The sequence below is a fragment of the Gorilla gorilla genome, chromosome 1 (assembly GCF_029281585.2).
Source record: "Gorilla gorilla gorilla isolate KB3781 chromosome 1, NHGRI_mGorGor1-v2.1_pri, whole genome shotgun sequence".
Classification (NCBI taxonomy): domain Eukaryota; kingdom Metazoa; phylum Chordata; class Mammalia; order Primates; family Hominidae; genus Gorilla; species Gorilla gorilla.
The window spans coordinates 217959575-217983284 of NC_073224.2; the positions used below are offsets into that span (position 1 = coordinate 217959575).

Sequence of the window (23710 nt, forward strand, 5' to 3'; positions counted from 1 at the left end):
AGCACCCAGGAGGTATTTGCTAACGTCACAGTCATTGTCCTCATTCTGAGAGACAGAGGTGCCAATGTACCCAGATTATAGGAGCCCAGGCTTTGGCATCTCCTTGGTCTGAGGGTGGCCTCCAGCTACACCACGTACTGCCGCTGTGTCTTTGGGCAAGTCTCTTGGCTTCCCTGGTCCTATTTTCCCAAAGATAGAGGCAGGCAGATGGACTCAGTTCTTTCTGGCACTGAGAGGCAGAATGGCAGGATGGCTGAGGGCATGAGCCCAGGCACTGCCTGGACTGGGGCTCAGGTCTCAGCTCTGTCGTTTCCCACCTGGCATCAAGCAGCCCTCACCCTGCTGAGTCTCACTTCTTCATTGCAGAGAATTAAATGCATGTAGAGAGTTAGCTCCAAAGCACTCAACACATTTTATGCCCTTTTGTTGGTTGAGGAACCTAAAAATGACTTGTATAAAACTTAGTTACCTGGCCAGGCATGGTGGCTTATGCCTGTAATCCAAGTACTTTGGGAGGCTGGGGAGGGAGGATTGCTTGTGGCCAGGAGTTCAAGACCAGCCTGGGTAACACAGAGAGACCCCCATCTCTACAAATAATTAAAAACAAAAAATCTAGCCAGGCGTGGTGGCTTGCACCTGTAGTCCCAGCTACTTGAGAGGCTGAGGCAGGAGGATCTGTTGAGCCTAGGAGGTTGAGGCTGCAGTGAGCTATGATCACACCATTGCACTCCAGCCTGGACAATAGAGTGAGACCCCATCCCTAAAAACAAAACAAAACTTAGTTACTTCCCAAAGTTGTCCCCCAGTATATTTACAATGCTAATGGCCGTGGCCACCATTTGGTGAGCAGGCAGTTCGCCCTGTGGCTTGACGTGACAGTCAACGAACTGCCAAAAACCCTTGCAAGGTCAGGGCTGATTTCACAGTTTTAAGATGAGAGCCCCAGGGCTCTGAGATGTTGTGGGGCTTCCCTGGGTTCACACAGCAGTTCAGAGAGGGAGCTGAACCCAGGGCTGTCTGATTGGAATCTGGGTGGTCCAGGGGAGGGAGTGGTGGGAATTCCAGGGTGAGCAGGTGGCCTGTGTGTGGATGGTGACCAGGAGGGAGGAGGCCTGAAGACATGCCCGGAAGGCAGGGAGGAAAGAGGATTGAGTAACCTAGACCCGGGGCTGTGCTCGGTCATTCTGCGGGTGAGGAGCTGGATTCCCCTGTGGTTGCAGGGGGTTAATTCAGGATGAGGGGGAGAAGCTATTGGCAGACAGATGTGGACTCTGTGTAAGGAAGAACTTGCTAAGAGTCAAAGTTGTCCAGAGCCGGGAGGGACGGCCTTTGGAGGTTGTACGCTCTCCATCCATGACGGCTGCACCATCCAATGTGGCAGTCACTGGCCATGTGTGGCTCTTTAAATTGAAATACAATGATTCATTCCTGAGCAGCACTAGACATGTCTCCAGTGCTCAGTGGCCACATGTTGCTGGTACCATTACTTTTAATGGCAAAACCAAACCAGCAATTACTTTTTCACCAACCTAACAGCTACCGTAACGAAGAGTGTAGGTACAGGATAGTTTCATTCCACCGAAAGTTCTCTAGGATGGAGCTGTCCTAGAGATCTGGGAGGATGCTGTCAAGGGAATTCCCATGTAGGGTGACTCTGTGTGTGTGTGTGTGTGTGTGTGTGTGTGTGTGTGTGTGTGTGTGTGTGTGTGTGTGTACATAGGAGAGGGTTGGACTGGACGACCCGTCATAACAACAGCAACAATAAGAGCTAGCCATTTTATATCAATGTGCTCATTTTAGCTTATACCTCTAGGAGGCAGGCTACTTTAAGCACCATCTTACAGATTAGGAAACTGAGGCCCTTGCCCAGGCTTACAACACACCTGGACTTGGTCTCCTGTTCCTCAGACCTGTGTAGCTCTCCTGCCTGCAGGGTTGTTCCAGCTCTGAAAGTCTGTGGGTCTCTTAGCAAGAAAGGCCCTGAGAAGTCTGGCTGCAAAGAATCCCCTTGTCCTTTCTTTGACCCTGTGGTTCCCAAATGGTTCCCAGCTATCATTCCATGGCATTGACTTTCCCAGAGCATGCTTTGAGAAATGCTGCTCCAGTATTTGGGAAGGAGGGAAAAAACTGCATTTTCTTTTTCTTTTCTTTTCTTTTTTTTTTTTTGAGACAGAGTCTTGCTCTGTCCCCCAGGCTGTAGTACACTGGTGTGATCTCAGCTCGCTGCAGCCTCCGCCTCCCGGGTTCAAGTGATTCTGCTGTCTCAGCCTCCTGAGTAGCTGGGACTACAGGCGTGCACCGCCATGCCTGTCTAATTTTTTTATTTTTAGTAGAGACGGGGTTTCACCATGTTGGGAAGGCTGGTCATGAACTCCTGGCCTCAAGTGATCTGCCCGCCTCAGCCTCTCAAAGTGTTGGCATTATAGGCGTGAGCCACCACACCTGGCCAAAAACTGCATTTTCTTCACTTTGGAAGAGAGATCAAAGTTTTCTCGAAATCAAATTTCCACTAGAACTTTCCCACCTTTCTGGATTGCTGCCCCTCAAGATAGGTATATCAGGCAGGCCCAGGCTGCAGCCCTCAGCCTCCCCCTTGCCACCCACAGGCGTGAATGTGACAATGCCTGCACAGCCCGGCACGCCACCCCTCTCCTCCACGCAGCTGCAGATCGACCCATCCCTGCACGAGTTCCAGCTAGTCGACCTGTCCCGCCGCTTCCTCGTCCACGACTCCTTCTGGGCTCTGCCTGAACAGTTCCTGGGCAACAAGGTGAGGGGCCTGGGCTGCCGCCCTGGGTGGGGAAAGAATCCCTGTGGGCTCTGCTCCCTCTGCAGTTGGTGGACAACAAGGCAGACTTGGAGGGAAAGGTGTTACCATGCCCCAGTGCAGCCCCCTGTGGCAGCAGCTCATCCATTCAGGGCAGGACCTCTCCCCAGCACTGTCGGCTTAGGAAGAAGAACTGGCCTCCCCTCCTCCCGGGAGCCCTCCCTGACCGCTCCCCCATGCCTGGGCTGGGTTCTGTGCCTCCGCACTGGCTTCCCTGGGTACCCTGTGCACTGCATGATTCCACACCCTGCCATGGACCAAACACCCTAGAGTCAGGGCCTGAGTCTCACCCATCTCGGTTTCCCTGTGCCTAGCTCAGTGCCTGGCACACAGTAAGTCTCAGGTAGGCAGAGTGAGGGAGGAGCTGGAAGACTATAGGCACCTCATAGGCACGAGGTGTCAAGTGTGCCCACAGCTGCCCGTGCTGATCCACCCTGTTGTGCCAGGTGGACTCCTATGGCGGCTCCCTGCGTTACAACGTGCGCTACGAGTTGGCCCGTGGCATGCTGGAGCCAGTGCAGCGGCCGGACGTGGTCCTCGTGGGTGCCGGGTACCGCCTCCTCTCCCGAGGCCACACACCCACCCAACCTGGTGCTCTGAACCAGCGCCAGGTCCAGTTCTCTGAGGTGGGTGGCGCCTGAGCCCTTAGGGCTGGGAGCAAAGGGGGATTTAGGCTGGGTAGGCGCTGATGTGTGACCCCTGCCACCTTCACCCATACCCAGGAGCACTGGGTCCATGAGTCTGGCCGGCCGGTGCAGCGCACAGAGCTGCTGCAGGTGCTGCAGAGCCTGGAGGCCGTGCTCATCCAGACCGTGTACAACACCAAGATGGCCAGCGTGGGACTTAGCGACATCGCCATGGATACCACCGTCACCCATGCCACCAGCCATGGCCGTGCCCACAGTGTGGAGGAGTGCAGGTGCCTGAGCCGGCAGGGCTGGGAACCACAGAGACCCTGGCAAGGATAGAGGAGAAACGGCAGGGCCTCACCGTCCTTGCAGCGACTCTTTTGGTCCTGTCCCCACAGATGCCCCATTGGCTATTCTGGCTTGTCCTGCGAGAGCTGTGATGCCCACTTCACTCGGGTGCCTGGTGGGCCCTACCTGGGCACCTGCTCTGGTTGCAATTGCAATGGCCATGCCAGCTCCTGTGACCCTGTGTATGGCCACTGCCTGGTGAGTAGTGCTAGCAGACACTTGAACACTAAAATAGGAGCAGGGACAAGGCGTGAGACTCCCTGTGTTCATGAGCTCAGCACAAGCCTCCAGAATGACTGTCATGACTGCCAGATGAACTATCATGACCTCTGGATGCAATAACAGAAATATAGGTCAGGCGCGGTGGCTCATGCCTGTAATCCCAGCACTTTGGGAAGCCTAGATGGGTGGATCACTTGAGGTCAGGAGTTTGAGACCAGCCTGGCCAACATGGTAAAACCCCATTTCTACTAAAAATACAAAAATTAGCCAGGCGTGGTGGCGTACGCCTGTAATCCCAGCTACTCAGGAGGCTGAGGCAGGAGAATCGCTTGAACCCAGGAGGTGGAGGTTACAGTAAGCCAAGACTGTGCCACTGCACTCCAGCCTGGGCAATAGAGCAAGACTCCGTCTCAAAAAAAAAAAAAAAAACCCAGAGATGTAGCATCCAGACAAGGGAGGTGTTGGCCCTCCTCTCCACCCTCATCAGACTAATCCTGGAGAGTGCCAAATGAAGAAGCATGGCCTGCAGAGGGCAACTCTAGGGGGAAGAGCCCTTGGGGTGGTACCTTATTTCTTAGGAATAGTGGCGAGAGCTGGGATTGTGGAGCAGACGGAAGAAAAGGCTCAAGCAGGGCAGCATTGTCATCTCCAAATCCCTGCAAAGGTGTCGGATAGAAGAAACAGACTCTGGAGAGCAGAACTGGCCAGTGGGTGCGGATTGGAAGAGGGTGGCAGGTTTAGGTCAATAAAAAGCAGGCATTTGGAACCATCTATGGGACAGGCTGCCGTGTAAGATGATGAGCTCCCCATCATCTATAAGTGGTTGCAGTTGATGCTCCCCTGTCTGCAAAGCTGTGCCTCCAGCGTGATGGGGAGGCTGAGCTAGACAGCCTCCAAGGTCCCCCGCAGCATCTGGCCCAGTTCTGCTCTAGAAGTTGAGCCATACCCTCCTCCTTCTTCTAGAATTGCCAGCACAACACAGAGGGGCCACAGTGCAACAAGTGCAAGGCTGGCTTCTTTGGGGACGCCATGAAGGCCACGGCCACTGCCTGCCGGCCCTGCCCTTGCCCATACATCGATGCCTCCCGCAGGTCAGCCCCAGCTCAGGGTGGGGGGGTTTGGCCGGGGACAGTGCAACAGGCCAGAGAATATTCTGGGCAGGGAGGCTGGAGACTTGGATTCAGATCTCTACCTGATCACTAAGTTATCCCATGCTCCTTGACCTCTCTAGGCCTCTGTTTCCTTTTCTGTATAATGGGCCCCCTGACTTCCTACAGTTGCTGTGAGGCTGCCGGGCAGGGAGATGGCGTCATGCCTCATGGCACACTGTGTCTGTGTAGACAGCAGTCATTTCCCAGGGTGGGAGGAGAAAGCCTGACCCCAGCCCTGCCCCATGCCCTGTCCACTTGATACCTACAGATTCTCAGACACTTGCTTCCTGGACACGGATGGCCAAGCCACATGTGACGCCTGCGCCCCAGGCTACACTGGCCGCCGCTGTGAGAGGTGAGGGAGAGCCTTGGGGGCTGCAGGAAGGGGGCTCCTGGGTGGGGTCATGGAAGTGCTGATGGCGGCCCCCTCTCTCCCCTAGCTGTGCCCCCGGATACGAGGGCAACCCCATCCAGCCCGGCGGGAAGTGCAGGCCCGTCAGTGAGTATGGCTGCCACCATCCCCTGACACCCACCTCCCAACCCAACCTGGGCTGCACACCAGGCACCCTCCCTCCCTGCCCCAGCTCATGAACCTTGGGGAGCCACTGTTCCTCTATCTGCCCGGACCACGTATATCCCATTCCCACCTGCCCTGCCAACACTCGTTTTGTATCCCAGACCAGGAGATTGTGCGCTGTGACGAGCGTGGCAGCATGGGGACCTCCGGGGAGGCCTGCCGCTGTAAGGTACGCATGCCATCTGCCACCCACCCAGGGGCCTTGGGCCCAGCACCACAGCTGGGAGGAGGAAGAAGGAAGCTCCGTCCTCTCCATAGATCCTTGGCCAGTGGGTGGTAACCCAGTCAGAGGCTGGTGGACCTGGCCCACCGGCCTTCCGTACCAGGACAGGTGGCCTGGCGTTGGGAAGGAGCACTGGTTAGGGAGTCAGGTGACCACAGTTCAAGTCCCAGTCATTCTTTATGCAGCCTTTGTATCTACATTGTACCTTTGCTTTTGCCATACTTTGTCCATTGTCACATTGATACAATGATGTAGATATTAGTGTCCCCAATTTGTGAATGAGGAAATGGAGGCTCAGAGAAGGGAGGTCACTTGCGTTAAGAATGGGAGCATCGGCCGGGCGCAGTGGCTCACGCCTGTAATCCCAGCACTTTGGGAGGCTGAGGTGGGTGGATCACTTGAGGTCAGGAGTTCAAGACCAGCCTGGCCAACATGGTGAAACCTCGTCTCTACTAAAAATACAAAAATTAGCCAGGCGTGGTGGCGGGCACCTATAATCCCAGCTACTCAGGAGGCTGAGGCAGGAGAATCACTTGAACCTGGGAAGCAGGGTTGCAGTGAGCTGAGACCGCACCACTGTACTCCATTGTGGGCAACAAGGCTGAAACTCCGTCTCAAAAAAAAAAAAAAAAAAAGAATGTGAGTATCAAGTGTCGGTGTAAAAAAGAATGGATGGATTCTGGAGTCAGGCACTCCTGGTCTTAAATCCCAGAGTGGATGGGCAAGCTGAGTAACTTTGTGCAAGTCATTTCACATCCCTGAGCCTCTGTTTCCTCATGTGAAGGATGAAGGTATCACCTACCTCTCAAGGTCCTTAGGGGAGTTAAATGAGGTGATGTCGAATGGAAAGCAGAACAGTGCGTGAAACACTCCATAAATAGAAGCAGCAATTATTTCAATCAAGTCGCTGTATTTCAAGTCTAAATTTATTGGTGAACCCCCTGGCAGCCAAAGAGAAAAGGGAAAAATGCTTGCCTAAGTGCTTGTTAAGTGGGAATTACTATTCAGATGGCAATGACGCCTCATACCTGTGCTCTTTCTTTTCTTTTCTTTTCTTTTTTTTTTTTTGAGATGGAGTCTCGCTCCCATCGCGTAGGCTGGAGTGCAGTGGCGCGATCTCGGCTCACTGCAACCCCCACCTCCCGGATTCAAACAATTCTCCTGCCTCAGCCTCCTGAGTAGCTGGGATTACAGCTGTGTGCCACCACGCCAGGCTAATTTTTGTATTTTTAATAGAGACGGGGTTTTGCCATGTTGGCCAGGCTGGTCTTAAACTCCTGACCTGAGGTGATCCACCCGCCTTGGCCTCCCAAAGTGCTCGGATTACAGGCATGAGCCACCGCGCCCAGCCACATGTGCTCTTTCAGTGGCTCCCCTGGGTCTTGGGTTCTTATCTGGACTGAGGGTGGATTCGGCCAGAGCTCCAGGCAGCCTCTCCCGTGGGCTGTCCTTCAGCTCCAACTCTGTGCCTGCAGAACAATGTGGTGGGGCGCTTGTGCAATGAATGTGCTGACGGCTCTTTCCACCTGAGTACCCGAAACCCCGATGGCTGCCTCAAGTGCTTCTGCATGGGTGTCAGTCGCCACTGCACCAGCTCTTCATGGAGCCGTGCCCAGGTACCTCTGCAAGGTGGGCGGGCAGGACCGCCAAGCCCTGGGCCGGATGGACCAAGCGCCAGTCCCAGGCTACGGCCCCCATCCCAGCCCTTTCTCCTCCTCCCAGGTGCATGGGGCCTCTGAGGAGCCTGGTCACTTCAGCCTGACCAACGCCGCAAGCACCCACACCACCACCGAGGGCATCTTCTCCCCCACGCCCGGGGAACTGGGATTCTCCTCCTTCCACAGACTCTTATCTGGACCCTACTTCTGGAGCCTCCCTTCACGCTTCCTGGGGGACAAGGTGGGTAGTGGGTGGGAAGGCAAAGGAGACTCCAGGCAGCAGGAACAGCGCAGGCAAAGGCTTGGAGGCAGGAGGGTCGTGGTGCCTTGGGAGAATAGTGAGATACACTGCATGGAAAAGGTGGCTGGAGCAGTGACAGGGCCCGAATTCAGGCCTCCGCTAAGCTCCTGTCTAACCCTGGTCCCAGGTGACCTCCTATGGAGGAGAGCTGCGCTTCACAGTGACCCAGCGGTCCCAGCCGGGCTCCACACCCCTGCACGGGCAGCCGTTGGTGGTGCTGCAAGGTAACAACATCATCCTAGAGCACCATGTGGCCCAGGAGCCCAGCCCCGGCCAGCCCAGCACCTTCACTGTGCCTTTCCGGGAGGTGAGCAATACTGTCCCCTGGGGGTAGGGGTGCGGGCAGGCCCTTGCTCCTGCCTCTCCGGCATTCAATACTCCAGGACATCAGGGGCTGAGCACATGTGTCCTTTCCTTGGCAGCAAGCATGGCAGCGGCCCGATGGGCAGCCAGCCACACGGGAGCACCTGCTGATGGCACTGGCAGGCATCGACACCCTCCTGATCCGAGCATCCTACGCCCAGCAGCCCACTGAGAGCAGGTGTCTGGAGCCGGGGCAGGAGGACCAGCATGGGCTTGGGGAGGGGGCTCCATCTAAGCGGTGCAGTAAGGCACAGCCACTTACAGACTGTGTGACCCTTTTGTGCCTCACTTTCCCTGTCTGTAAAACGGAGAGTCTTAACAATGTCTCCCATACAGGCTGGTCTGGGGCCAGGCTCCCTAGAAAGAAGCCTGAGACGGGGATTGGGGTGCATGTGATTCACAAGGAGAGGGACGCAGGAGCGGGGAGGGTCCATGCAGGGATGTGGTTTCAGGTCAAGTCTAGCCCCAGCCTCAGCCCACAGGGAGCTCTGGAGAGTCATTCGCCGGAGAGTGATCGTTCTTTCAGGCCCGTGGGCTCTTATAGCCTGTATCAGCCTGTCATTGGGGACCCCAGGGGAACGGGGTGGTATAACCTCTCCAGGTGAGGAAGGGTGATAGTTTGGAGTAAGTTGCAGGTAACAGCTGTTTGCCACGGTCCTGGCAGCCCCTGGAGATCTGGACAGGTCCCAGCAGCACTGTGACAGGGCTGTCGGGAGGACTAATAAGACCCTGCCAGTGGAGGACCCCAGGCGTGCCTGGCACAGAGCCAGCACTCCCATTCACACTGGGTCTTGTCACGCCCAGGGTCTCTGGCATCAGCATGGACGTGGCTGTGCCCGAGGAAACCGGCCAGGACCCTGCGCTGGAAGTGGAACAGTGCTCCTGCCCACCCGGGTACCGTGGGCCGTCCTGCCAGGTGAGTCCTGGGCCCCACGCCAGCCCAGCCAGCCCCCTCCATGGTGCTTCCCACTCCTTCTCCATGAGCCCTCCACACCTCCCCAGCCTTGGCCATCCAGTGCCCCTACCTGAATGGGCCGTGTTCGGAAGGCCCTCCCACTGCCATCTTTCTGCCCCCAGGACTGTGACACAGGCTACACACGCACGCCCAGTGGCCTCTACCTGGGTACCTGCGAACGCTGCAGCTGCCATGGCCACTCAGAGGCCTGCGAGCCCGAAACAGGTGCCTGCCAGGTGAGTCCCGCCCTCCTTCCGCCCACCCCAGCAATCTGTGGCCTCTGGAGGCCCAGCCTCAACTCACATCCCGCTCCTCCAGGGCTGCCAGCATCACACGGAGGGCCCTCAGTGTGAGCGGTGCCAGCCAGGATACTACGGGGACGCCCAGCGGGGGACACCACAGGACTGCCAGCTGTGCCCCTGCTACGGAGACCCTGCTGCCGGCCAGTGCGTCCAGTCCCTGCCTGCACCTGCCCTTCCCTGAAATGTCTACCACCCCCTCCCACACCCCCTTCGTCCAGGGCCCTTCTGAGAGGCAGTGGTTAAATCCTGGCCTTACTGCCTCCTCAGTGTCACTTGGTGTGAGATACACTTCACTTTCAGGGCCTCAGCTGCCTCATCTGTGAAATGGGGTAGTCCACCCTCCTCAGCCCCTTGTGTGAGAGTTGAATGAGGCTATGCATGTGGAACTCTTAGCACAGTGCCAGGCATGCAGTGGCACTCAGGACACATGAGTTCACATGCCTGTTCTTCCCCTCCCCTCTCCCCTGGTCCTGAAGGAGGATCGGGGGAGAGGAAGGAGCCACTGCGTTCCTGACTAGAAATCTGCCCCCACACTCAGGGCTGCCCACACTTGTTTTCTGGACACAGACGGCCACCCCACCTGTGATGCGTGCTCCCCAGGCCACAGTGGGCGTCACTGTGAGAGGTTAGGCAGGGGGTGGAGAGGGTGGGGGGATGCGCACAGGGGGTGTCCCTGGAATCCTCAGGCAGGGCCCAGCCCTCCCAACCCAGAGGAGTCAGGGATGCCTCTCACTCTTAACCTTGCACAGGCCCCAGAAGACAGTCAGCTCCCCTCCTCGGGAGACTCAACCTCTAGCCCAGAATTCAAGACCCTCAGACACACATCCTAGCCTGCGGTTCACCTTCAGCCCCCTGGCCCCCTGCCCCAGCCAGGCCAGAGTCTTCCCACAAAACCCCTGCTTCTTTCTGAAACTCCTGGGTTCCTGACTGCCCCGATTCACTGGCTGTGCGGTCCAGGGCGCGTCCCTGCTCTTCTCTGCCCAGTTTCCCCGTAACGTGGGCGAGTCAGGCTGTTCGTTTCTTCCAGTGCATGAGGCCATTGAATTCAATATGGGGCCCCCAGCCCAGCCCTGGGGTTCTGCTTCCCTTCATCCAAAATTCATCAAAGGCTTTTTCTCTCTGCAGGTGTGCCCCTGGCTACTATGGCAACCCCAGCCAGGGCCAGCCATGCCAGAGTGAGTAGGATTGGGGAGGTCGTTGGGGTCGGGTTACCCAGAGTCCCTAGGGCGGAGCTAGGACAGAAGCCTTTACTCCCTTTTGGCTTTGCCTGTCCGAGCCTGTTTCTTCATCTGTAAAATGGGGATAGGAGCAGGCCCCACGACCTCCGAGGGCTGTCGTGAGAGTGTTGAGTGCTCACATCAGAAATCAGAGCTCCCACTCAGTGGTGAGCAGAGTGGAGGGAAGAGGGGTGCTGGGTGGCGGGTTTGGGGCTCCAGCCATGGCTTTCTTCCACCTCAGGAGACAGCCAGGTGCCAGGGCCCATAGGCTGCAACTGTGACCCCCAAGGCAGCGTCAGCAGCCGGTGTGATGCTGCTGGTCAGTGCCAGTGCAAGGTCAGTCCGAATCCCCGTCCCTGCGGGGCCTGCTCTGCCCCGCTGCCCAGACCCTGCGGGGAAATCAGGCAGCATCTGGTGGAAGCTGAGACCTGGGCATGGGGGGCAGGGCATGGGGGACAGGGCAGGGGCTGCCTGGGGCTGCTGGAAGTGGCCAGGGAGGCTGGCCTCAGGCTGCTGGGGGTGCAGGAGACCCACTGAGTCCCCTGCCTGCCTCCTTCCATCCGTCTACCCAGGCCCAGGTGGAAGGCCTCACTTGCAGCCACTGCCGGCCCCACCACTTCCACCTGAGTGCCAGCAACCCAGACGGCTGCCTGCCCTGCTTCTGTATGGGCATCACCCAGCAGTGCACCAGCTCCGCCTACACACGCCACCTGGTGAGAGCCTGTGCTGCCCAGCCCCAGGCGGAGTTGCCACCTGCTGCCTGTTACTGTCCATCTCAGCGCTGAGCCCAGCGACCCTCATCCCTGCCTCAGTACCCTCATGTGCCCCCATTATTTCTCTCGCAGGCCTGATCTCAACAGGACCCCATTCCGCACCTTAACACCCTCCCATGCCCCATCCCCCACCAAGGCACCCCGGTGCTCAGGCTGACGCCCCCTCCTTTTTCCCCTGCCAGATCTCCACCCACTTTGCCCCTGGGGACTTCCAAGGCTTTGCCCTGGTGAACCCACAGCGGAACAGCCGCCTGACAGGAGAATTCACTGTGGAACCCGTGCCCGAGGGTGCCCAGCTCTCTTTCGGCAACTTTGCCCAACTCGGCCACGAGTCCTTCTACTGGCAGCTGCCGGAGACATACCAGGGAGACAAGGTGGGCCCCAGCCCGGCACCAGGGTCAGCCGTGACTCAGACATGAGTTCACCTCTGTGCCGTCTCTCAGCAGGCAGGCACCTGCCACCTGCATGGCCATATCATGGTTAGGCACGTGGCTTTTGCAGTCCCATAGACATCGGTCTGAACCCCAGCTCTGCCGCTTGCCAGCCAGACACCATTTGATAAACCTTAACTTCATGGTGGCTGAGGGGATTGGAGATCGTGCCTGGCACATAATAAGTGCTCGGCTGTTCATGACTTTTAGCTTTCATGCAGTTATTCTACAAACAGATCTGGGAGAGGCCGGGAAATATAAAGACAAGTGAGACACAGTTTCAGTGTCATTCACGTGCCCGCTCCGACTTCACTCATCCACACTGCTGGCTCTGTGCTTGTGCTGGACACAGTAATTCTCATGATAGGTCATGTGTGTTGAGCTCTCACTATGTGCTAGGCAGCATCCTTTACAAATCACAAATCACAACTGTGTGAGTCAGGTCCTGCTACTGCCCCATTTCATAAATAAGGCAAGAGGGGCTCGGTAACTTACCCAAAGCCCCGCAGCTGGGAGGCGGGAATGCTGGGATCCAAACCCAGGTCAGAGGCTGCCCTTCAAATGCTCTGCCAAAGGCCAGAGCCCACACCTGTAATTCCAGCACTTTGGAAGGCTGAGGCGGGAGGACCACTTGAGCTCAGGAGTTTGAGACCAGCCTGGGCAATGTGACGAAACCCTGTCTCTACAAAAAGTACAAAAAATTAGCTGGGCGTGTTGGTGCATGCCTGTAGTCCCAGCTACTTAGGGAGGCTGAGGTGGGAGGATCACTGGTACCCAGGATGGGGAGGTTGCAGTGAGCCATAATTGCACCATTGCACTCCAGCCTGGGTGACAAGGTAAGACCCTGTCTCAAAAAAAAAAAACAAATACTCTGCCAGTCAGAGGTGAACCTGTCTTTGCTACTCCAGAACAGGGTCTGGTGGGAAGGTGGTGATGATGGTGGTGGCGATGTTGTGATGGTGTTGTGAGGGGCAGGGGCTCAGGGGTGGGCTCTGGGACAGCCTGCCCAAATGCGTTCTTGAGCAGCACGGGCATCCGGTGGCACCCAGGGCAAGTGGGTCTTGGCACAGGAATCCACTGCTGGTCGAGGCCAGTGTTCCAGGAGATGTGCCCCCAGGCAGGGGTGAGGGGGCCAGGGACACCTAGGAGGGGGCGCTCTGGGGTTGGGGTTGCCCTATCCCTGTTCGTTGGACACAGCCAGGTACTCCAGGCTTCTCCCGGGGCTGGCTGCCTTCTGGTCCCTTCTCCCCTCTCCCTTCTGGGGTTCGCTATCTCCTGGCCTCCCTGCTGCCCTGTCCTGCAATTCTCAGACCTATCTCTGTCTCCTGTCCTGGCATTTCCCTGCGCCCCATAGGGGGAGGCGTACTTTGCGCGGATGCGCCGGGCTCACCAGGTAGGCCCAGGACGTGCGCGGTGTGAAGCTGGTGTGGTGGGGCGTGGTGCCTTCTTGGGTGCTCCCAGCCCTGCGTGGGGAGATGCGCAGTGCCCAAGGCATTGGGGGTCTGCATGAACCCAGGCAGTGTCCCATGACCCCAGGGTTGGAGCCAGGAGGGTATGTGCCTCACCTTGCCTCACCTGCTGTGTGGTCTGGTCCTGGTGCCAACTGTCTGAAGTCAGAATGGCAACTGAGGTAGCAAGGCGACTAACCCGATGCTAATCCACATGACTGTATCTAGCCCCCCGGGTTCCCCTGGCCTTGCCTCTCAAGCAACCACCATGAACCCTCTGTGTGCATGTGGGCGGCCTGGAGTTAACCCTTGGGTGCCAGCCTGGAGAGGGGGGCATGCATCTTTCTTCCTAATTAGTGTGGGCCTTTCTGACTACCATGTCCGTGGGTAGAGGACCCTGTCCATGGCTCTAGCTCCAGGACTTTGGGAGGTCTTAGCTCGCCTGCTCCCTCCATGTCATCAGAACCGCACATCCCTCTCAGAGGAGCAGTTGCGGGCAGCCGTGACAGGTGGGAGGATCCCAGAGCCCCCAGAGGGCAGGGACTGGGCACAGCGCACATCACAGGTAACTGAGGACCTGGCTAGGACAGGTTGTACCTAGGGCCACAGGGAGGAGACCAGAGAGCTGAGTCCAGGCAGGCACCTGAGCGAAGACTCCAGCTTTCCTGGGCCATTTCCCCTATGCCAGGCCAGGCCCCAGCCTGATGCCTGGTCTGCTCTGGTGTCTCCCCTGGGAAACATTCCAGAACCGTGAATGGCTTGGGCTGTTGCCAGGGCACACAAAGAGAGTCAGGCCGAGGAGCAACAACCCTGTCCAGATGCCCCTGGGGCTGCCTCCAGCACTTCTGCCCCTCCCTTGCTGGGCACCCTTTGTAGGGCTTTTCCCATCAGTCACGGCCCATAGGCAGCCAACCCTATCCCGGGATATCCCCGCCTAGCTCAGGAGGAACAAGAGGGCAGTGGGTACAAGGGCCAGAGTGCCAGGTATCAGCACTTGTGAGCAGACAGTGCAGAGCGGGTGGCTGGCTGGGCCCGTGGGGAGGTGAAGCCTCACGGACGTCCTTTCTGTCCCTCTCTGCTCCCTTCTGCTGCTCTTCGGCTCCTGGTCCCCCAGGTGGACGAGGCTCAGAGACGGATGGATGCTGAGATCTGGCGGCTCCTGTCCAGCTTTGCTGCCCAACCCCAACCCCCTCCCCAGGGGCTCTCTCCTCATCCCCAGCCTGCAGCTGCTCTGCGAGCAGCACCTCCTCCTTCTTCTGCCTCCTCCTCCTCCTCTTCCTCAGCTTCTCTGTCTTTCTCACCAGGCTCTCAGGTATGTGCCAAGATGCCCATCAAGGGATCCCCACCCAGCATGCTTTCTAGACTTCAGTCATTTCTGAATCAACTTCACCAATTTCTGTGAACTACTTGGACTATTATTTCTTTCCAATTTTCTCTTAAATCAATCATGTACCAACTCAGGCTGGTTACTCTCTTTCAAATACATGTGAAAGGAGCCACCCCATTGAAATTGTTTACTGATGTGCTGTGTAAACATTGGTCCACAAAAGAGACCCACCAGATGGGAGGAGAAGCCGACCCAGGCCACGCCCAGAGAGAGCAGCTGGGGACCTGGGCCGGGATTGGGAAGAAAGTCGTCCAAAGAGCAAGGCCAGGACCCGCACTGTCGGGTGGGAGTGGGGGGCTCTGTCTCTCTGCCCTGCCACCAGGCCCCCCTCCCATGATGGTCCACCCCTGCCGGAACCACCTCCGCCCTCCCACCCCCACCCCCGCTCCCCTCGGCTCTCACCACCTGCCCTTCCCTCCTAGTTCTCTCTCTCCTACGAAGGCTTCTCTCTGCTTCCTGGAAGCCTCTATTACTGGCAGCTGCCCCGGGCCTTCCTGGGGGACAAGGTAACAAGGATTTGGGGGGATTATAGGGGTGTCATAGAATCCTAAAATATCAGAGGGCCCTTTATGACACAAATGGGGAGACCGAGCCTCACGGTGGGTAGAGACTTGCCTGGGGTCTCATGTTCAGGTCAGAGCACAGCTGAGACTGAACTCAGCTCTGCCCCTGTCCTTCAGCGGACCCTGACCCCTGACCCCTGTCAGAGGAGCTGTCTTGCCTGGGAGGGTTTCTCTAGTGCCTTTTCTCTGGGCTTCCTTGACCTTGTGTCTAGATGCTGGCCTAGTTTTTGGTACTTCTCTCAGTCATTCAAGAAGCATTAATTATTTACTGTGTGCTGCGTCGTGTACAGGCAGAGTGGGCCCTGGCCTCCCAGAGCTCCCTGTCTATCCGATTATCATTCCTGTCACCATCAGTATCATTATTATTATCATCATGAGTGCTGGCATTGGCCTTAGATGAGTATCAATATTGCCTCTATTTTGTTCCAACAATTTCAAGTACCTCTTGAGAGTACACATAACAGGCTGGGCGCGGTGGCTCACACCTGTAATCCCAGCACTTTGGGAGACTGGGGCAGGCGAACACCTGAGGTCAGGAGTTCGAGACCAGCCTGGCCAACATGGTGAAACCCTGTCTCTACTAAAATAACAAAAATTAGCTGGGCGTGGTGGCGGGCGCCTGTAATCTCAGCTGCTTAGGAGACTGAGGCTGTAGAATCGCTTGAACCCGGGAGGCGGAGGTTGCAGTGAGCCTAGATCATGCCACTTCACTCCAGCCTGGGCAACAGAGCAAGACTCCGTCTCAAAGAAAAAAAAAAAATTCAGCTTCCTGGCTGGGTGCGGTGGCTCATGCCTATAATCGCAGCACTTTGGGAGACTTGGGCAGGCAGAACACCTGAGGACAGGAGTTTGAGACCAGCCTGGCCAACATGGGGAAACCCTGTCTCTACTAAAAAATACAAAAACTAGCCGGGTGTGTTGGCAGGCACCTGTAATCCCACTGCTTGGGAGGCTGAAGGGGGAGAATCACTTGAACCCGGGAGGCAGAGATTACAGTGAGCTGAGATTGCACCACTGTACTCCAGCTGGGCAACAAGAGTGAAACTCCATCTCAAAAAACAAACAAAAAAAAGAATAGGCATGACATGTCACAAGGTACATTCAGAGAAGTGAGACAGGGAGGTTGAGGGGTGAGGATAAGAAGCGATCTGCTGGAGCCGAGGGTGGAGCTGGAGTACTGCAGGGTTATCGAGCGTGATGTGCATTCTCAAACTGTGTGGAGTACATCACCATTTGTGTCCTGTATTACTTAATCCTCATGATACCCTTCAAAGTGGGTATTACTTTTACTTCCATTTCCATGTGAGGAAAGTAGGGCTCAGAGAGGTGAAGCGACTTGTCCAAGGCTGTATAGCCAGTAGAGCTAGAGTTTGAACCCAGGTCATTCAGACTGTGGAGTCTGCTGTTTTAATCACTATGCTGGATCTGGGTACAATGGCTCACACCTATAATCCCAGCACTTTGGGAGACTGAGGCTGAAAAATCACTTCAGGCCAGGAGTTGAGACCAGCTTAAGCAACATAGCGAAATGCTGTCTCTAAAAAAATAAATCGGCCGGGCTTGGTGGCTCATGCCTGTAATCCCAGCATTTTGGGAGGCTGAGGCAGGACGATCGCTTGAGTCCAGGAGTTTGAGACCAGCCTGAGCAACATAGGGAGACCCCATCTCTATTTAAAAAAAAAAAAAAAAAAAGTGCCTGAGCAACATAGGGCGACCCCATCTCTATTTTAAAAAAAAAAAAAAAGGTGAAAAAAATAAATAAAAAATTTTTTAAAATCACTGTGCTGTACACACCTGCAACTTGCTAGAAAGTCAGTCCCAGAAATGGCTGTGAACTTGCTGGCATTCAAAGCAAACATGAAACCAGTTATTTTATGGTTATTTGGTTCCACTCCAAAATTCCTTACCATGCCTTGAGCTCATGGAGAATATCCCTGTAGCCATGTAGCCCAGGGCCGTGTGTGTAATCAGTAGGTGTTTGATAAATGCTGGTTAGCTGAGTGAACACACAAATGAACAAAGAGGTAGGCTTGATGCAGTTTGGTATTGAGATGAATGTCTGCCCTGGTGGCAGAGGAGAGAAAGCAAAGTCCTGTGGGACAGAGCTGGGGAGCCTCAGCTGTCCACGTGAAGGTCCTCTGCAGCAAAAGTAAGGACTCTCCAGTCATGAGCAACACAGTGCCCAAGTCCAGTGGGCTTGTCTGCAACAAAGAGTCTATCGGCTTATGCAACTGCAGAGTCTAAGCATGTATGGTGTCAGGCATGGCCTTATCCAGGGGCTCATTAGGGCTTTATCTTGGTTCTCCAGCTTCTCATCTGACTGCAGAAGGGACTTTCTCTGGCCTGGTAGAAAGAGCATAAGTGCACGGGTTACTTGTCTATCCCTGATGGGGTGGCAAAGGGCAGTGATAGGTTATGCAGATTGGCCAGGCCTGGCTCATGTCTCCACTATAGAGGAGGAGGGGATCAGGGCTCTCAGACCACATGGTCTGCATGTGCGGAGAGAGTTGTTCTTTATAGAAAACCACGGTTTAGTTTCTAGAAAGCAGGAACTGGATTCTGGGCAAACAAAAACCACCTGCCTAGGAGGCAAGGCCTCCGAGGGGCTGCCCTCAGCCCCGCCCCCATGGCTGAGAACTTTTGAAGCTTCCGCAGCCTCCCCATGGTGGTCACTGTCATTACACTTGTCTGCTTCATGGGAAATTCCTGTGAATGAAAGCAGACCTGGAGTTTGTTCGCCGGCACCGTCAGGCAATGGGGAATAGAGAACCTTGCAGAGCAAAGAGGCTGCTCAGCATCATCACCACCATGTCTGGGGCTACAGAGGAACTGAGAAATGTCCTGTTTCCCAGGCAACCATGCACCCTGGCCTCTTGGTTTGGGCAGGGAGGGGGTGGGGGAGTGTGGCACAGGTGCAAAAAGGCCGCCAGATGCTCCATCCCTCACCTATATGGTCCAACACTCACACCCCAAGGTCAGCCTGTGACCTCTGGGCTTGCCTCTTTGCAGGTGGCGGCCTATGGTGGGAAGTTGCGATACACCCTCTCCTACACAGCAGGCCCACAGGGCAGCCCGCTCTCTGACCCCGATGTGCAGATCACGGTGAGCATTTGGACACCATGCTGGGTGGGCAGAAGGGCAGGATGGAAGCCAGGGGCACCCTCGGCATTTGTCCTTTGTCCTTTCCATCCAGCACTCAGTTTCCTGGCACAGGCTGGGGGAGTTAGGCCCGTGCCCCCACATCCCTGCCTGGTTGGACACTACCCAAGCAGATGATCCTGCTGCTGGGAGAAGGGGGCAGTGGGCATGTGCCTGACTCCTTTGGGCGCATGAGCTTGGGAGAGCAGAGAGGTGGGAGGCTGGGGGTTACAGAGAATCTAGGACTGGTGGAGGACACCCTGGCACCCCAGGGACCCCTCGGCTCCCCTTCCAATCCTGCTGGTGTCTTTCCAGGGCAACAACATCATGCTAGTAGCCTCCCAGCCAGCACTGCAGGGCCCCGAGAGGAGGAGCTACGAGATCGTGTTCCGAGAGGTAAGGGGCACCTGGCCACGCTGTGTCTAACCCCACCCCACCCTCCACCCTGACTCAGAGCCTGGCTTTGATACCCACCCTGCCTCTCGCTCCCCAACCTTCACCTGGCAGCCCTCAGTCAGTGCCTGTAAGGCAGGAGTTGGGGGGTGGTAACTGTAGGAGCAGCCCACAAAGCCCACTGCCCCCGCCCACGTTGCCACCCCCAACCCAGGAATTCTGGCGCCGGCCCGATGGGCAGCCGGCCACACGCGAGCACCTCCTGATGGCACTGGCCGACCTGGATGAGCTCCTGATCCGGGCCACGTTCTCCTCCGTGCCGCTGGCGGCCAGCATCAGCGCAGTCAGCCTGGAGGTCGCCCAGCCGGGGCCCTCAAACGGACCCCGCGCCCTCGAGGTGGAGGAGTGCCGCTGCCCGCCAGGCTACATCGGTCTTTCCTGCCAGGTGAGTGTGTGGCCAGCTCCACCACCTCTGCACAGGCACAGAGGCATCAGCAAGCAAATCAGCCGGCGTCGCCGCAGCCTTGATTACCATCATAACTATAATGACCCCTGCATCTGGGCCCTGCATGTATTCGTCCCGACGGCCCTGAGTTACATATCATTATCCCCTTTAACAGGTAAAAAAATAGAGGTGCTGAGGGGTGAGTGTGTCCCAAGGGCACACGGCTAATGTGTGGCAGAAACTAATTTGAACCTGGGTCTGATTGACTCCAAAGCCTAGCATGTCCTAACCACTGGGCAGTGCAGCCTCACGTTTGGGCCACACTCTCCAGGGGTTAAAACCCAGTTCATGCCCTTGAGGGGGCCCACCAGAGACAGGGAGCCAATTCAGAAACACAGATTACTCCGGCCCAAAGCACAGCATAGAGATGCCTCCCAGAGGTGAACAGTGTGGACTGGGAGAGGGCCGTGGGTGGGAGGACAGACTGAGCAGAAGTGGGGAAGGAGGGGCGCCAGCCTGTGATGTTCCAGGGTCACCCCTGGGAGGACACTGGAGGGAGGGGTTCTGGGTCTGCTGGCTGTGGGTGGGGCACGTTGGGAACAGAAGCCAACCTTCCTCTCTGCCCCTAGGACTGTGCCCCCGGCTACACGCGCACCGGGAGTGGGCTCTACCTCGGCCACTGCGAGCTATGTGAATGCAATGGCCACTCAGACCTGTGCCACCCAGAGACTGGGGCCTGCTCGGTGAGCTGCAAGCGAGGCCAGGACAGGGGGTCAGCTCAGCTGGGCCTGGGTGGGGGACCAGGGCTGGACAAGGCAGGCATCAATCCAGGGGATCAGGATCATGGGGCATGGCCTGTGGTTCAAAGCACCTGGGTCAGCAGGCCAGGTCACCGGGGATGGTGGGGTGGCCAGAGCTATGGAATAACATCCTTCTGTGTAAAGAAAACTTTGGTTCTTTACTATTTTTTTCTTTTTCTTAAAAAAAATTTTTTTATCTAATACAGATGGGGTCTCACTTTGTTGCTCAGAAGGTCTTAAACTCCTGAGCTCAAGCAACCCACCCGCCTCAGCCTCCCAGAGTGCTGGGATTACAGGCGTGAGCCACCACGCCTGGCCTTTTTACTTTTTTTTTTTTTTTGAGACAGGGTCTCAGTCTCGTTCTGCCTCCTGGGTTCAAGTGAATCTCATGCCTCAGCCTCCCGAGTAGCTGGGACTACAGACATGAGCCACTGTGCCTGGGCTCATTACGTATATTTTTTATACCTTGACTTTTCAGAGTAGCATGTATATAGCCCCCCAGGGTACGCAGTGAAAGGGCAGGTGGTTGACAGCCATAACCTAAACTTGGAGCAAGGAACACCCTATTGTTGATACCACAAACGTGAATCTCTTTGGAGGAGAATCTGTAACCCACATGCTTTTATGAGGATGCACGTATTTTCTTTTTCTTTTTTTTTTCGAGACAATCTCGCTCTGTCGCCCAGGCTGGAGTGCAGTGGCGCCATCTGGGCTCACTGCAAGCTCCACCTCCTGGGTTCACGCCATTCTCCTGCCTCAGCCTCCCGAGTAGCTGGGACTACAGGCTCCCGCTACCACACCCAGCTAATTTTTTGTATTTTTAGTAGAGGCGGGGTTTCACCTGTGTCAGCCAGGATGGTCTCGATCTCCTGACCTTGTGATCCACCCGCCTTGGCCTCCCAAAGTGCTGGGATTACAGGTGTGAGCCACCACGCCCAGCCTCTTTTTTTTTTTTTTTTTTTTTTTTTGAGATGGAGTCTCGCTTTTGTCACCTAGGCTGGAGTGCAATGGCACAATCTCGGCTCACCGCAAGCTCCACCTCCTGGGTTCACGCCATTCTCCTGCCTCAGCCTCCGGAGTAGCTGGGATTACAGGCATCTGCCACCATGCCTGGCGAATTTTTGTATTTTTAGTAGAGATGGGATTTCACCATGTTGGCAGGCTGGTCTCAAACTCCTGATCTCAGGTGATCCACCCACCTCGGCCTCCCAAAGTGCTGGGATTACAGGCGTGAGCCACTGTGCCCGGCTGACAATACACATTTTTAATGCTCTGCCCCCAAATACCTGAGTGTATACCTTTCCTTTGCTATCACAGGTACTTAGGGAGAAAATAGAATTAGCATCACCCTTTTTGACAGCTATTTGGATGGATGTACTTTTTAATTTATCCAATTCCCTATTCATGGATGTTTAGGTTTGTTTCTAGCTTTTTTTTTTTGAGATGGAGTCTCGCTCTGTTGCCCAGGCTGGAGTGCAGTGGTGCAATCTCGGCTCACTCCAACCTCCACCTCCTGGATTCAAGCAACTCTCCTGCCTCAGCCTCCTGAGTAGCTGGGACTACAGACGCACACCACCATACCCAGCTAATTTTTGTATTTGTTAGTAGAGATGGGGTTTCACCGTGTCGGCCAGTTGGCCTTGAACTCCGGACCTCAGGTGATCCACCCGCCTCGGCCTCCCAGAGTGCTGGGATTACAGACATGAGTCACTGTGCCCAGCCCATTTTGCTTTTTATAAACACCACGGAGATGAGTGTCCTTGTAATGAAATCTTTGTGCCCTTCCATGATTCTTTCTTTAAGATGAGTTCACAAACTTGGAATTTCTAGATCAAGGGATTACAACCCTGAAAGGCTTCTGGTAAATTTGGCCTAATGGCTGGTGCCTGCCCTCCTTGTGCCCTGCAGCAATGCCAGCACAATGCCGCAGGGGAGTTCTGCGAGCTTTGTGCCCCTGGCTACTACGGAGATGCCACAGCCGGGACGCCTGAGGACTGCCAGCCGTGTGCCTGCCCACTGACCAACCCAGAGAACATGTGGGTACCCTAGCTCAAGGCCCAAGGACATACTTCCACTGGGGAATGAATGGAAGGTGTTGCACTGGCTTTTGGGGCAGAAGTGAAGGGAGCAAGATGGAGATTGGGCTTCCCATGACCTGACCTTTGCCTCCCCGATCCCAGGTTTTCCCGCACCTGTGAGAGCCTGGGAGCCGGCGGGTACCGCTGCACGGCCTGCGAACCCGGCTACACTGGCCAGTACTGTGAGCAGTAAGTTTGTAAACAGAAGTAGGGGGAGGGTGGAGGACAAATGGTGGACTCCCAAGTGAGAGCCTTAAAGGGTGTTGCTCAGAAAAGTCTCTTCTAGGATTTTGCTCCTTCCCTGCCTCAAACACTTCTAAGACACCTCATTGCTCTTGGGACAAGCCCACCCTCCTTAGGCAGCTTTACTGTAGCAGTCTCATCCCACTTCTGACACCCAACTCTGTACTTTAGCTGGGCTTAACTTTTTAAATGCTGTTTCTTTTTTTTTTTTTTTTAAACTGAGACAGGGTCTCACTGTGTTGCCCAGGCTGGTCTTAAACTCCTGGGCTCAAGCAGTCCTCCTGCCTCAGTGCTGGGATTACAGGCGTGAGCCACCATGCCCAGCCACTTTTTGAATTCTTGATGTTCAGGCCTTGCTTATGCTGTTCCCTCTGCATGGAACAGTCTTCACCCCAAACCACCCATTCCTGGCTAACTTCCCCTTAGCCTTCAGACCCAGCTTCATTCACTCATTCAGCAAATTTTTATCAAGCAGCTCCTGTGTACCACGCTGTGTGCTGAGGTGTTGGAGATAATGGAGTGAACAGAACAGATTCCACCCCAGCCCTTACGGAGTCTGCCACCTAATAAGAGATCAGCCCTAATAGAAGATAAGACAGGGAAAAAGTAATTGTGCAAATGTGTATTTACAAACCATGATAAGTTATCTGAAAGAAAAGTACAGCCTGCTCTGAGGTAATACGAGAAGTCCCATCCTCTTGGAAGCCTCCCTGGCTCTCCAGGCTGGGCCAGTGCCCTCCTCTGCACCCGCACAGCCCTGATATGCTTCCTGCACTCTCATTTTCATGTAGAATTTCCATGTTGGGTTCCCAACTAGTAAGTCCCACAGACCAGGGACTTCATCACATTCATTGTTGTATTTCCAACACCTATAGCACATGCCTGGCATTCAGTCATTGCTTAATGGACGTTTGCTGGCCAGGCGTGGTGGCTCATGCCTATAATCCCAGCACTTTGGGAGGCTGAGGTGGGCGGATCATGAGGTCAGGAGATCGAGACCATCCTGACTAGCACATCCTGCCTCTACTAAAAATACAAAAAATTAGCTGGGTGTGGTGGCGCACACCTGCAGCCCCAGCTAATCGGGAGGCTGAGGCAGGAGAATGGTGGGAACCCCGGAGACGGAGCTTGCAGTGAGCCGAGATCGCACCACTGCACTCGAGCCTGGGTGACAGAGCGAGAATCTGTCTCAAAAAAAAAAAAAAAATGGACGTTTGCTGAATGAATTTCTCTGGAGA

The 23710-nt window shown here is 55.7% G+C and overlaps 1 protein-coding gene across 10 annotated transcripts in view; it reads left to right on the plus strand.

The window, feature by feature from the left end:
- HSPG2 (heparan sulfate proteoglycan 2) overlaps positions 1-23710 on the plus strand; it is a 114868-nt gene that overhangs the window by 52987 nt on the left and 38171 nt on the right. For 5 of the 10 annotated variants that reach the window (XM_063701917.1, XM_055387257.2, XM_063701920.1 and 2 more), the window contains 28 exons: positions 2607-2770; positions 3274-3453; positions 3550-3746; positions 3855-4002; positions 4990-5117; positions 5446-5532; positions 5618-5676; positions 5856-5923; positions 7453-7593; positions 7700-7876; positions 8064-8243; positions 8359-8477; positions 9104-9215; positions 9377-9490; positions 9573-9700; positions 10095-10181; positions 10682-10731; positions 11015-11109; positions 11346-11486; positions 11729-11920; positions 14540-14737; positions 15235-15318; positions 18385-18477; positions 18829-18909; positions 19121-19351; positions 19981-20094; positions 22060-22187; positions 22332-22418. In XM_063701917.1, coding sequence (XP_063557987.1) covers positions 2607-2770; positions 3274-3453; positions 3550-3746; positions 3855-4002; positions 4990-5117; positions 5446-5532; positions 5618-5676; positions 5856-5923; positions 7453-7593; positions 7700-7876; positions 8064-8243; positions 8359-8477; positions 9104-9215; positions 9377-9490; positions 9573-9700; positions 10095-10181; positions 10682-10731; positions 11015-11109; positions 11346-11486; positions 11729-11920; positions 14540-14737; positions 15235-15318; positions 18385-18477; positions 18829-18909; positions 19121-19351; positions 19981-20094; positions 22060-22187; positions 22332-22418 — 3583 coding nt within the window. The remainder of the gene's footprint in view (positions 1-2606; positions 2771-3273; positions 3454-3549; positions 3747-3854; positions 4003-4989; positions 5118-5445; positions 5533-5617; positions 5677-5855; positions 5924-7452; positions 7594-7699; positions 7877-8063; positions 8244-8358; positions 8478-9103; positions 9216-9376; positions 9491-9572; positions 9701-10094; positions 10182-10681; positions 10732-11014; positions 11110-11345; positions 11487-11728; positions 11921-14539; positions 14738-15234; positions 15319-18384; positions 18478-18828; positions 18910-19120; positions 19352-19980; positions 20095-22059; positions 22188-22331; positions 22419-23710) is intronic. The other 5 variants (XM_063701927.1, XM_063701935.1, XM_063701933.1 and 2 more) reach the window with 1 other exon arrangement.